Source organism: Cygnus atratus, chromosome 17 (genome assembly GCF_013377495.2).
Source record: "Cygnus atratus isolate AKBS03 ecotype Queensland, Australia chromosome 17, CAtr_DNAZoo_HiC_assembly, whole genome shotgun sequence".
NCBI classification, from domain to species: Eukaryota; Metazoa; Chordata; class Aves; order Anseriformes; family Anatidae; genus Cygnus; species Cygnus atratus.
In genome coordinates, this window is record NC_066378.1 from 2,578,574 (window position 1) to 2,592,203 (window position 13,630).

General features: G+C 37.2%; 1 protein-coding gene across 7 annotated transcripts in view; it reads left to right on the forward strand.

Annotated features, from left to right (window-relative positions):
* The window catches only part of MED13L (mediator complex subunit 13L), a 188,571-nt gene that overhangs the window by 141,064 nt on the left and 33,877 nt on the right, over positions 1–13,630 (forward strand). For all 7 annotated transcript variants that reach the window (XM_035556599.2, XM_035556600.2, XM_050714147.1 and 4 more), the window contains 7 exons: positions 2,599–2,761; positions 3,598–3,702; positions 6,161–6,889; positions 8,263–8,485; positions 9,199–9,304; positions 9,707–9,831; positions 11,245–11,344. In XM_035556599.2, the coding sequence (XP_035412492.1) occupies positions 2,599–2,761; positions 3,598–3,702; positions 6,161–6,889; positions 8,263–8,485; positions 9,199–9,304; positions 9,707–9,831; positions 11,245–11,344 (1,551 nt within the window). The remainder of the gene's footprint in view (positions 1–2,598; positions 2,762–3,597; positions 3,703–6,160; positions 6,890–8,262; positions 8,486–9,198; positions 9,305–9,706; positions 9,832–11,244; positions 11,345–13,630) is intronic.

Below are 13,630 nucleotides of genomic sequence, written 5' to 3' on the forward strand. Positions count from 1 at the left end.
GTAGAATGTGAGATATAAATTCACCTTGAATAGTGTTTTTTAAGGCAATTTATAGTTTAAATAAGCGAAAAGCAAGTTACTTTATTAGTAAGTAACTGAAGCAAGACAATCTGCTTCTAGAGATTGTTAAAGTATCTAATGCAGATTAAAATGTGAAAAATTGCCATTGTATTTTTAAATTTTTCAGATCCCTGCGAAATTTACATAACATCACAAGCGAGTTCAGTGCTTGTAAGCTATTACCATCTAAAAAATGTTCATACTGTTTGATCTGGCACCCACAATTTCTGTCAGATCTCTGCTGTTGTTTAGGAGGGCAATATGAAACTGGTGCTTCCCCAGTGAATAATGAAAGGATTCCATTATATTGTATCATTTACCATTTTAAAAGACCTTGACAAATCGGAGAAATGGATTGGAAAAACATGGCATGCTGTTCGGAATTGGTAAATGGGATACATAAACTGGGTTAATCTGAGGCACATGAATAATCCTTCAGTTCTGCCCTGGACTGGTAAAAATGTGGTTGTAGTTCCATGTCCAGTTTTGAGCACCGTTATTAAACAAAGATGTGGACACACTGGATGGAGTCCAGAAAAGCGCAGTACAAATGGTTATAGATTTTGCAAACAGGGCCCACAGGGAAAGATGGAAAGAATTGAGGTTGTTTAGTCTAGAGAAGAGAAATTTGAAGGAGAGACAGTGAAACAGTCTTCAGAGACATAAAAGGGAAAAAGACTAATCTTTTCTCTGCAACCAGTAAGTAATGAATCTAAACTAGAGCAAAGCAAATCTAGGCTAAACATGGGGAAAAACTTTCTCTGAGTAAAGATAATTAAGTGTTAGAATAAATTGGCTGGTGCGAAGCTACCATTAGCAAAGAGGCACAGGGGTTGTTTGTTTTGTTTTGTTTTGTTTTTTTTTGCTTTTTTTTTTGCTTTATTTTTTTTGCTTTTCCTTTTTCTTTTTCCTTTCTTCAATTCAATTTTTGATCAGGGATGAAACAAGATAGACTAGATGATCTCTTCAGGTCTCTACCAAGCATACTGTGTATGATTGGGTCTAAAGTATGGAAAAAATCAATTTGCCACTGAAACTAGGGAACGGGATTTTTTCATGTGTAGGAACAAAGTGCAGCAGTGGGATTGCGAAGTGACCACTGGTGACTGGCTGTTTGCCTCCTGTTGTATTTACACCATTATATGACAATTATTTGGATGTACGTGTGTGTTCCAGTATCTCGTCAGTGATTTTCATGGCTAGAAATTAGTGTCAGAGTATGAGAACGAAATGTTTGTGCCTGCTGCGAAGTGCCATTTCGTGCTATGGCATGTCTAGCTGCACTATGTGTGTAAACATACTACAGAATTTTGGAAAGCAATAGTTAATGCACTCAAGTGTAATTTCAAAGCTCTGGTAGCCCATTAGTTATCCTCCTTTACCTCCTATCCTCCCCTTTCCATTGCACTATTTTTTCCTAACCACCACTTGTAACTGTCCTGCTGTTAACTTACACAACGTGTATGTGTTCACTCTGTTTGTTTAAATATACACAGCCCCTCCTGAAAAGGAGGGCAGATTTGCTAATTCTTGAAGTTTTGATCCAGTTTTTACGTTTTTTTTTATTACCAATCTGTCATGTTCATAAACAAAGTAGAACATTTGAAAGCCAGTGAAACAAATTGTCAGAGCCTCTGGCCTCAGCATGTCTGGGAACGTGTTTCTGACTGCCTCCTTTTTATTAGAATTCTTTGCCAAAAGGGAAGCAGGAAAGTTCCAAGTGGAGGAAATAACCGTAAGCATGAAGAAAGAGAGAAGATGGAGAGTTAGGCAGTTTGTGTGCAATTTTAAAAGGTGTATTTTAAAAAGTGACCTAGTAGAAATCAGCAGAACAGCATTGTTAGATGCAGTGATGTATGGCACTGAATACTTTTAGCGTTTCATTCTTAAGGCTTTTTAATTTGAGTCAGGCAGAAGGACAGAGTGTTCTGTACACTGATTTGACCTTGTTAAAATGCGGCATATCCTTACTTAGTTTTCCATCCAGAACACAGAATACAGCGTTACTCAGCTGCCAGGCCAAATGAGCCTAAAGCTCCCTCTGCTGTTCGAGTTTTGGTTTTTAAGGATGACTGTAGTAGACTTCCGTTAATATGAACAAAAACATATTTCATAGTAGAGAAAGAAACATCTGCTTATTTATCAATAACTGATAAAGTTTCTGCATCACAGACAGAGAGAAACGAAGTGTGGAATGTAAATTGGAAATTTCAGGTTATTAACTGTTGGAGTTATATTTTCACTTGTTATCTTTTCGATAATCATGCAGTATTATTGAGAACCTCACATATTACGTTGCTAGTGTGTACTAATCAGTTTTTGAACAATTTCTATAATGTACACATCCAAACTGTAAGGTTTTACTGAAGCAAGTTTTGATTCCGATATTTCAATTCAAGCATAACTTAAAGAAATAGTGTAACACTATTCCATTCATTTCTTCACTGAGGTTTTATCTTGAGTATAAAAAAATAGTTCTTGCTTTCAAATAGTATACATAAATTATGCTCTAACATTAATTCTTAATTTGTATTCCAGGAGAAAGCGGATGCTCTCAGAGCAGTATCAGCCATTCAGCTGTACAGGAGGGGACAGTCAGTGTACACAGTCCAAAGAAATCAAGCAAGATTACTCCAAAATTTCACAATCATATGGTTCACCGTGTCTGGAAGGAATGCATTCTCAACAGGTCACAGTCCAAGTAAGGCAGTACTCCTGATTTTTTTTATTATTAATAACACATAATATGTAGTTTAAATTTTAATAATTGCGCCTTAGATAATGCTATTCCTGACAGACTTTTTTTGGCACCAATCAAAGCTAATGATGCAGAACAGCATTATCAAAGAAAATTTGTTACTGCATTCAGCTGAGAACTCCTAACACTATTAACATTGTATTTGCACTTGCGTATCTTAATTGTGATAGGCTTTGAGATTAAAAATCTATAGTAGGTGCCTTCAGCTAGATATTTTCAGATTTAATGATTGCAGTTTCTTGCTCCAGTTTTAGTACCTAGACTACAAGTAGTGAAGAACAAAGAATATACGTTTGATATTTAGAACTCTATAGGTAATATTTGTGAAGCATTACATTACATATGGTAGACTAAAATTCCAATTGATAAGGATATGGTAAAGTATTTCTGTTAGTATTGTATGCCTTGAATTTTAAAGTCTATTCATGGCATGATGTGCCCTGAAAATCCTTATTTTTTCAGTATTTCCATACAATTTCCTCATTGAATACGTCAGAAGAATTTTCAGACGCAGTTTAAATTGCTTGGCCCTTGTATCTTGTGTACAAACTCCAGACAAAACTGTCTGTTTTAGAGCTGGTAACATCCTCCCATACAAATCAAACTGTGAGTTTCTAGGTGTACTAGAGGGAATTACTGTTAAATACAGAATTCTATTTCAAAGGTGAAGTAGAAGAAAGTAATTTATTTGAGGCTAACATGTGAATTTATGCATGCGTATTTTTTAAGTTTTGTTTTACATGAGGTGATGATTACTAAAATAATTGTTTATTCTTCAGGAGGAGTCAAATTACAACTGCAAATTTGGAAGAGGAAGTTCCTAACAATTCTGTTTCTTGGGATTTTGTGGATCCAGTCCAAAGAGTCAGTTGTTCTTGTTCCAGGTGAGCTTCAAAGACAGTAAGCATTTCTCATTGAAAGAGCATGTTCAATTCAAACAGAGGCGTGCTTTTCAAAGTGTGTTATTTTTTAGCTCCAAAACGAGGAAACTAATATCAAAACTCTGCACATCACATTCAGGTGATTAATAAGCATCTCTTGTCATTGTCCACTTGCCGCACTTTCCACCTTAAGTGGAAAAATGATCCCAGACTACAGAGTGGGGACTAGAATCACTCAAACATTTCTCATTTGTAATGAGCTCATCCTTCAGGCTTTTCAAATAGAAACACTGATCCTGCCATGCTGAATAAATCCTTTGGTATCTTGTTGTTTGGTTTGGGGTTTTTTGGTTTTGTTTTACTACTACAAGAAGGATCTGTGCTGGAATTACAGTCAATGCAGTGGGCAGTGATGTGGCTGAAATGATTCTCTGATTTTTGGCTGGTTTAGGCATAGCTGTTTTGTTGTTGTTATTGTTATTGTTCTTTTAATAGCAGGGCAAGCTTGAGAATAACGCTGTAGTTAGTGATATTAAAATTAATGTATTGTCTCACCGAATCTTTAAATGTGTTACCTGCCACAGCAGTCTCTGTAGAGCTTTCTGTATAGATTTGGCTGTCAGAGAAGTTCAGGAATATAGCATTCTCCGGATCTCTGAAGGTTTGTTGTTTAGAAATTTCCATTGTACAAAATGAAATGAAGCACGATTGTGTCCTTGTACCTTTTGTGTTTGACTTCTCATGAAGCAGGTTCTTCTTTGTGTATTTAGAAGAAGAGATAAAGGGATGCAATGGAACTGTGTGTCATGCAGAGGGCAGAGTGTTCAGTCTGGACAGACTGTGATGTATTCTAAGTGAAAGCGTTGCTCTTCTGCAGCCTTGCTCTTTACTCTTGATTATTTATTGGCTGTATATATGCTTAAGAATGTAGAACAGATAAATGTTTCATCGAGATACCAAGCGTTTTTTGTAGAAAACTGAAGTCCAGACTTCCCTGGAAAGCTTGGGGAACCAGTAATGGAAGCCTGAATCTATAGATAGGTTCAGCTGCATTTCACACAGTTTCTTAACACCTCCACTGATGACTACATCATGCTGAAGGTAGTAAATACAGCTACAGGGAAATTTAAACATTATGTTTGAAGTGAAGGAGGAACCTGATTTCAAACAGCAATAAATGTGTGCCATGCAGTTCTCTGTATAGCTGCAGAAGCTGGACAGCTACGGTCATATGAATGTAATTGTTTAGTCATCACATGTGCCCATGTAGTGTATAAATGCAAGCATCATATTTAAGATCATATCTTCATATTTGAGTCCTAAAGCATTGTCAGACAGCAGCAAATTCAATCTTCTGTAGACCAGCTTTGTGTGTAGAGTAACAGACCATCTTAAAAAAATTTCCGGGGTCATTGAGTTCTGGGGTCACATTCATGTGGCGAATGATAGAGAAATCAGCTCAAGGAAATTCTGTAAGCACGTGCTTAAGGCAAGTCTTCAGTTACTAGGGCATTAGGTCTGCATTATGGGTGATTGCATCTAAGGACCACCTATGGCACAGAGAACTTGTAACATTTCCTGATAACACAAAGAAAACAAACACAAAGTCAGGACAATACCACACAACATAGATAACCATCTGAGGAAACAGGAAAAAGATGTAGTACAAGTAGTTGTGCTTTGTACAATTTGACAGCCACTGTGTACTGTAAAACCTGGATGTTTTCATAACTAAGTCATAAAAGCAGATATTTTTTTTTTTCAGTCTACTAGTCTACCTTATTTGAAAGAGTGTAGTTTATCTCATCTTTGTGAATAAGAAGCATATTACATGTTTTGAAGGTGTTTTTTTTTTCTTTACTAGATATTGCAGTTTATAAACAAAAATAGGGATGGAGCGATTTATGTTTCCTTCATATATATGTGTGTATATATATATGTGTATATATATATATATTTGACCAGTTATACTTACTTATTTAACCTGACCTGGAGGAAACTGACATGAAAGCACTCTGCTGTGTATTGCCTCCGTGGACTAAAACAATTCAGATCTGTATCTTTTGTAACAGATGCTCAACAGAGTACAAGAGCAGTGGTGTAGTTGCACAGCAGTCATTTTACTGAAAGGCTCTCTTTCTTTAGGGTAATGAAAACAGTAGCCTGATTTTTATTTTATTTTTGTCATTACGTTCCGATCTGAGCAGTACTGAGCTTTTGTAAACATTAAATCTTCTTTGCTTCAAATTCTAGTTTCTGGAGACGTCGTTCTCCGTTTTATAGGTCAGAGATGCTGCAGCCAAGTTGGGTTGAACAGCCTGGTGCAGATCATGTGACTTTTCCAAAATCTGTTAAAAGATCAGGAATAGATCCAGATTCTTGATGCTATCCATTTTTTTTCCCCATTAAATCAGATAACTGTATAAACCATGAACTGAATTGCGTTTGTCTCTGTTTTCAGACACAAGGTTTTCAAACAGCGTTGTGCTGCTGGTTCCAGCCGTCCCCCAACGATAAATCAGCCAGGATTCAGTGTGGGAACATCGTCATCTTCATCGTTGCCACCTCCCGCCTCTTCAAAGCACAAAACAACAGAAAGACAGGAAAAAGGAGATAAACTGCAAAAAAGGCCCATGATGCCATTTCACCATCGGCCCTCTGTGACTGAAGAGCTGTGCATGGAGCAGGACACGTCAGGGCAGAAATTGGGATTAACAGGAATGGATCCCTCTTTAGAAGTCCCTAATTCCAGAAAATACGAGAAGCCGCTATCTATACCTGCTAGAAATCCAAGCAAGCAAATTAATATGAATCCTATGGATTCACCCCATTCCCCTACTTCCCCTCTGCCTCCCACACTTAGCCCCCAGCCAAGAGGTCAGGAAGCAGAGAACCTGGACCCTCCTTCTGTACCTGTAAACCCAGCACTCTACGGCAGTGGGCTGGAGCTCCAGCCGTTGCCCAGCTTAGAAGATAGGACAGTTCTTGTTGGACCGAGGTTACCTCTGATGGCAGAGGTCAGTGAGACAGCATTATATTGTGGGTTAATTCAGAACAATGAGTCACTAGATATGTGGAGGACCTATAGCGTCCCCCCGAGCGATGATCCAGAATTCAGGCCACCGGATCTTCCATGTGAGAGGTATGATTCCAAGATGGAAGTCAACTCGGACAGTACTGCACTGAAAAGGTAAGAGTGAAAATTGGTCTGAATGCTAGTTTTATTACATTAAACAACGATGAAACTCTGCTTTCAGTTGTAAGCATGCAATTCGCTTGTGATATCAAAAGCATAGGGATGAGGAGGGTGTAGAAGACGGGACCTCTCCCTGCTAATTTTGTGTGACAGTGATATTTGGTAGGAGAATAACCAATGAAGAGAGGTTTTTAATAGCAGTTTTTTCATCTAATTTCTTTGCTCCCAAATAAAAGTTCTGCAACAGGTAGAGGGCTTCACTGTAGCATCAAAGGCAACATGTGCTGGAGTTAACATTAAATACTCAAGTAGAATTGTGCTGTTGTAATACGTGTTGTTTTTTCATATCTGGCCTTCTGTTGGACATTGGAACAACTGAGGAATGTTTTTGGTAACCTATATCAAAATAATTGAGCAAATGGAAGAGATTTAATAAGCTTATAAAAACAAAATCTGTGCTCAGTTCTGCAGCTTTACAGCAACATACATGTTTGGTTTCAGCTAGTGGGGTCCTTTTTCTGGCACTGGAGAGGCACTTCAGTGCGGTTTCTCCAATAGTGTGGTTTTAAAATTGCACTGTACCACACGCTTTCTAGAAGTAGCAGCTGATACTTTATTATGGAATGAGCCTGCTTTTTTGTAATGGCATCAGTACTGCGAAGCCAGGATAGGACCTTTACTGTTAGCTTCAGCCTCTGTGGTATTGAAACTGCAAACACTGTCAGACTGCTTTGTCTACACAGAAATTAGTAAAATCTGATCTCTTAGAAATGCTGCAGCTTCTAATACGTAGTGTCTTCTTCAGTAAGGAATGTGAACTACCTAATGTTACAGAGTTTTCAGCTTTTTTATGTTTCCTTTTATGCAAAGATATTTCATATCAACTGTAGCCTGAGTATCTGAACTAATTACATGCAGGCTTAAAAATGAGTTTTGGATTCTGACAGTGCATAGAAAAAATGCACCAAAGAGTAGTTAATGAAAATGACTAAGCTAGAATTAATTGAAGAACACTTTTTTAGTTATGACAATATCAGTTTTGATAATTACTGTGGAACTTGCTAGGCTGAAAAGGTTATATGTACGTACTTCAAAGAATATTGATTTAGTGACAAGTTTCACTCTTTTCTCATTGTCCCAAAGTAGAAGTTCCTGTTACAGTGGGGTGTTTGACACTAAGTGTAGGCAAATGCATCCTTTATTTGAGGAAACGTATTCCTGTTATATCAAAAAGGATGGAGTGAGACATGGGCTGTATTTATGTGTTACAGCTACAGATCTTAAGAGCTGTTGTTTTTCTCTGGTGCGAAAGGTATACTTGGTTTGTTTCATAGTGGCATTGTTTGCTTGTTTATTTTTACTTCCAGGCTCTTAGCACAACCTAATAAACGGTTTAAAATTTTGGAAGAACAGAAACCAGTGCAGACACTGAACTATCTTGATCCCTTGCCTCTAATACAACAACCAGGAGAAGGCTTGGGAGATGCTAGTGACCCTTACACTTTTGAAGATGGTGACATAAAGTACAGCTTCACTGGCAATAAAAAATGCAAACTTGGGGCGGAAAAAGATCCTTTGAAAAAGAACAAGGTAACGTAAATCCAGAGTTTTTATCATTAATGTTCTCGCTGGGGTGATAGTACTGTGGCACACTATTTGCTCTACAGCTCTCAGGAAGACACAAACCTGTTACACAGGGCATGCTCAGAGGGATTCTTTCTTGCACAGGCACACAGGAAAAAGGTTCGTTTCAGTGTGGTATTTTGGAACCAGCATTTGCTGGCATCCCTCTGAACCCGTGTCTAGACGAAAACACTGCTGTTGCAAGGAACGCCTACTCTTTATGTATATTTGGCTTGACCACAGCATGTTCCAGATTTAAGCCAAGAAATAAAATATTCAAGCCTTATATTCGCTTGTAGAGACAAGAGGATTTGCTGGGCATTTTTCTTACTTTCTTGAGCTTGAAATATCACCTCACCGCAATGAAATTTGCACTTAAAATTCTAGATGTGTTTTGTAAAGAAATCAAGGTGGCTAACGTTCTGTACTGCCTATTGAAGTTATCTGATGTGTGTGGAATCCTTTGTAAATCATATACTATATTACTTCATGTTTTTCCTGTTACTAAGATAAGCAGCAGACAACTGTGTTCTTTTTCCTTCTTTAAATGCTTTGTACTTCTCAAAACATTGAATCAAAAGCCCTGAATTTAGCTTGACATAGGAAAGCCAATAATACAGCAGTCACTCTTATATAGATTGAATTCATATCCATTAAAAATTCTTGGATTTTTTGTATAGTCAGAAGATGGAATTGGAACCAAGGAAATCCCCACAACAGGTCATTCTACACCAGTTCCTGATGGAAAAGATGCCATGTCTATTTTCAGTTCTGCACCTAAGACTGGTGAGTAAAATCTCTTTAATTCATTCTGCAAAGCAAAAATACTCAAAGCTACACAGTAAAATCCCAAAGAAAAAAAAACGTATACTGAACACTGTACTATAACATGAAAGTTACAGACAGCTTCTGATATGGAGCTTGATTCTGTTTGTTCTTCTTAGAACAACATACATATTTTTTTAAATATTAAAGTTTAGCAGTAGCTATCTTTGTTCTTTCCCAATCACCTTTGCTTAAAACTTGACTGCAAAGCTATTTCTAGTCTACATCATAGAAAAGGGACCTCAGTGATCCTTGCTTCTTCCCTGTTTAGAGTGAGAAGTAAAATTGAAAAAAAAAAATGCAATTTTGTGGTTTTTAAGTTTGCTGCTATTTTTCATCTATTTTTTCCATTCTTTTTGATAGATAACCGGCAAGACAATGCTGCAAGCCGAGTAGGCTCTAGTAGCCTCACACAGGTGACAGATCTGGCACCGTCACTTCATGATCTAGACAATATCTTCGATAATTCAGATGAAGATGAGCTTGGTGTAAGTCTTTGATTGAGTATTCTGTGAATTTAAACCCTGTCAAATGGAAAAAAAAATCAGAAGAAAGATGCTGTAATTGTAGTGGGGAGCAGTTACCTCTTAATAGATAGGAGGGACAGTTTCCAGGGCAGGCTTGTTTTTTAACTAGGAATAATTGAAAGCAAACAGACGTATCCTAAGGAGATCTGCAAAAGAGAGAAATCATCACTGTGTACAGTTCGGGAATATTAGAATATCAGTTAGGTAATGTCAAAGCTTGTGTCATCTCACATTTTTTTGGTCATGAAAAGAACCTGTATACTGTGAGGAAAATCAGCTAACTTGCTGTCTCAGTCATTGCAGAGACAGGCTGTAAGAGTAATTCCTCAGGTAAAGCAATGCAGTTGCCTTTTGAGTGCATTAGATCTAGTTGAGTGTCTTTAGTTTAGTGTCAGTAGTTTGTGTTTCTGAGAGCTGTGGAAAAGATTTTAGTTTCATTGACTGATGATTTGTTCTTTTACCGTGTTTGAGAAGCTGCACAAAGGAAAAATAAATCCAAATTTATTTAAGTAATTCTTGGAAGCATGTTTCTTTATATGTCTATGAGCAGTTTATTCTGTGCAAAGAAGACAAATCAGGAAATACACAAGGAAAAGCTGATTTACATTGATAACCTGGGGAAAAAAAAACGCAAGACTCATGGAAATTTGAATAATTACTCTTTTTAAGCTTAATAGCCATATTGTTACAAAAGGTGATCCTAAGCTGACTGATGATAGATAATACGGCTTAAAACTGTAATTCCTGGTTCTTGGCACTACTTTTCAAGTACACCACTTTATTTACTGTTTCTCCCTGCTCTGTGGTTTCACACAAACTGGACTTAAGATGTCACCGTTAATATACCAATCTACTAGAGAAATATTTTGTCCAAAAAAAAATTACCTTTTTCTATTAAGTTGGCTTGGGTGAACCTCACGTTCTTCCTGCCTTAAAACTTGCGATGTGTTCACCTGTACCCTGTAGTCTCTGTTGATGGCATTCTTACTCTTAGTGACATACCCTCAATATTACCTCAGTTCTTCGTATTTAGAGTAGTCCAAACATGGAAGAAAGAGTAGTCACATGAATTTCAAGCTCAGCGTTCGTGATAATGATTTGTGTATATACAGATACATTTGTGTGTTTCTATGTGTCTGTGTGTGTGTGTACAAACACAAATATTTCAGAGACTTTTTTTGGATTTAGTATTGAAAGAGGGGGAAAAAGAAATCCAAATTCCATAGTGGGGCAGGATGGGAGAGTAGAAAAGTACAGTTTGGGTTTTTCTGGTTTTGTGAAATCTCATTCAGAGTGTTTTAAGAATTTTTAATAGCTTGTGAATTTTAATATTTCATATGTTTTTAATATGGTATGTAATTATTCTGCTTTTAGGCTGTTTCACCAGCTCTTCGGTCATCAAAAATGCCTGCAGTAGGGTCTGAGGAACGCCCTGTAGGGAAGGATGGTAGAACAGCAGTACCGTACCCACCAAGTAAGTAGCAACAAGTGATCACCGCTTTGTTGACAGTCAGAATCTCCTTATAGCGACCACACTCCCTCTTTTGTAGGAGGTTTGTAATGTTACTTTTTCAGAACTATGAGCTAGTGTGCTTATTTTGTGCTGTAATTGCTAGATGCCAGTATTAAAAGAGGATAAGCGTATTTTAATGAAAACAGCGGATGGTAATACAGACATACATTTTTAATATGCCTACAGAGATTTAAAAAGCTCTGCTTCTGACACTGTTGTCTTGGAATAGAAGCACAGAAGGGAGTTGTTAAAAATGTTCATTTGGAAGCTAGCCCTGTATTCTCAGTTCGGTGTTTAAACTCATTTAGTCACTTACACCATTACCATATGCATTTTTAAGTATAAATCTTTTGTTACATGTCTGTTCAGGATTTAAAGCTGTGACTTACCAATTGGCCATTATGGTGCAACCTGTCTTGGTAGAAAACTGCATTCAACGTGTGATAAATTCAGACTAAAATTGCTTTCAGGATTTAATCTAGGTGTGGAAGAATCTAGAATACAACGGAATAGAAGTACTAGCTTCTAATTTAAGACACGTCATAAACCTCTTACAAATGCTCACGGTAGAAGTGATGCTTGTGCAGGCACTACGCGTGTAATACAAAGAAGGGTATAGGAGTGCAGGAAATTTAGAAATAAAACAGTACACTGAAAATGTATTAAGCAAATTAAAACAATAGGGCTTTTTTTGTAAGGACTGTGCCAGCAAATATTGGGAATGATAACTTTTACTCTCTGGGATGTATAGGTATTCTTGCATTATTTATATAGGTGGTATTTCTCCTGAGAGTTGTGTTTGCGTGTGTGTGAGGAGGAAGGTGAGAATTTTTTATGTGATACTAACCGATCAGGTTATGAATTACAAATTACTTTGTGGTGAGAAGTAAGAATACTTGATTTTTGTAGCTGCTATAAGCAGAAATCAAATCTCCCTGCAAATCATTCTTTAATGCCTTCTCATTAACTTTAGCTGGTAATGAGGACAAATTGAGGGGAAAAAATACAGTGTGAAGGAGATGAGTCAGAGTTTTATGGACCCATAAAAGCTGGGCTGATTTACTCAAATGTAGAAGTCTGAAGTATACAGAGATTGAATTTTGACAGGTTTAGTTGATCCATAGCTTTTTTAAATATGCAAAGCTTTTTCAAGCATAACACATATGAAAATGAATAATGATAGCCTGTTGCTATAGGGTTGGGGGATTTTTTGTAATTAAACTTTTTTTTATGGCTCTGCATTGCAGAATTTTGCTAACTGGGGCTTGAATGTGAGCAAGCTATATAGTATAGAGCTGTATGAAATAAGATAGACTCCACTTCTGTTTTGTAGCCATCTCCCCTTGACACCAGCTGTTGAGGCATAACAGTATCTGCAGGGAACTGAAACGCCTTATACATCATAGTAAAGTCCTACTGACTGTGTTGCATTTTAACCTTCTTTCCTGTCCCCTTTCTCTACTTTCTAAAGCACCCATCTCTTTGAAAAACAGAGGCAGTACTTAATCCCAGTGGCATCCTGAAGATTACACTTCATACTAGCATTGCCAGTTATTTACTCTGCTACTTCAGGTTGTGCAAGACTTGGGTTCAGCTTTGACTGTTGTAATCACCAGAACTCTATTTTGGGAGGACTTCACTTGTTCAAATTGATTAATTTTGTCTAAAGAATTAAATAGGAGACAGAAGGTCTGTGCACAAAAAAGAACAAAATTCATGTTTTGGCTTTGCTAAGGTAGAGTGGAGAAAGAACTTTAGGTTGCAGCATCCTACAAAAACGTACTGTTTGCTCTTTGTGTGTATGTACTCATAAACTATATATGATTTTAATTCCATTGCTTATTTCCTTCCTCTCCAATTAGTTTTTGAGACTTGTACTGTTTCACCAGTTTTGATTTCCACAACTCAGTGTTTTCCAAGTCAGAAATGGATCTCTATTTATTAATAAATTTTCCATAATCCTTAGACTGCATACAAGTATGTCCTTGTGTCCTATCAGCTATGGCTGGATGGTATGTATAGGTATGGAAAAGGAACTGGGCGTTTAGTCTGTCAAAAACAGTATTTCAGAAGAGACACCTATGGGAATTTACCCTGCTCTAATTTGAGTGTTTTAACAATGAATTCACCAGAGTGATTGTTATGTCCAGAGAATAACTGTCCTAATTCAAGTAAGGAAAAGATAGCACGTGTTCTGAATTTTAAGCAGAATAAATATGGAAGCTGGTAGCTGGAGGGAGAAAGAAT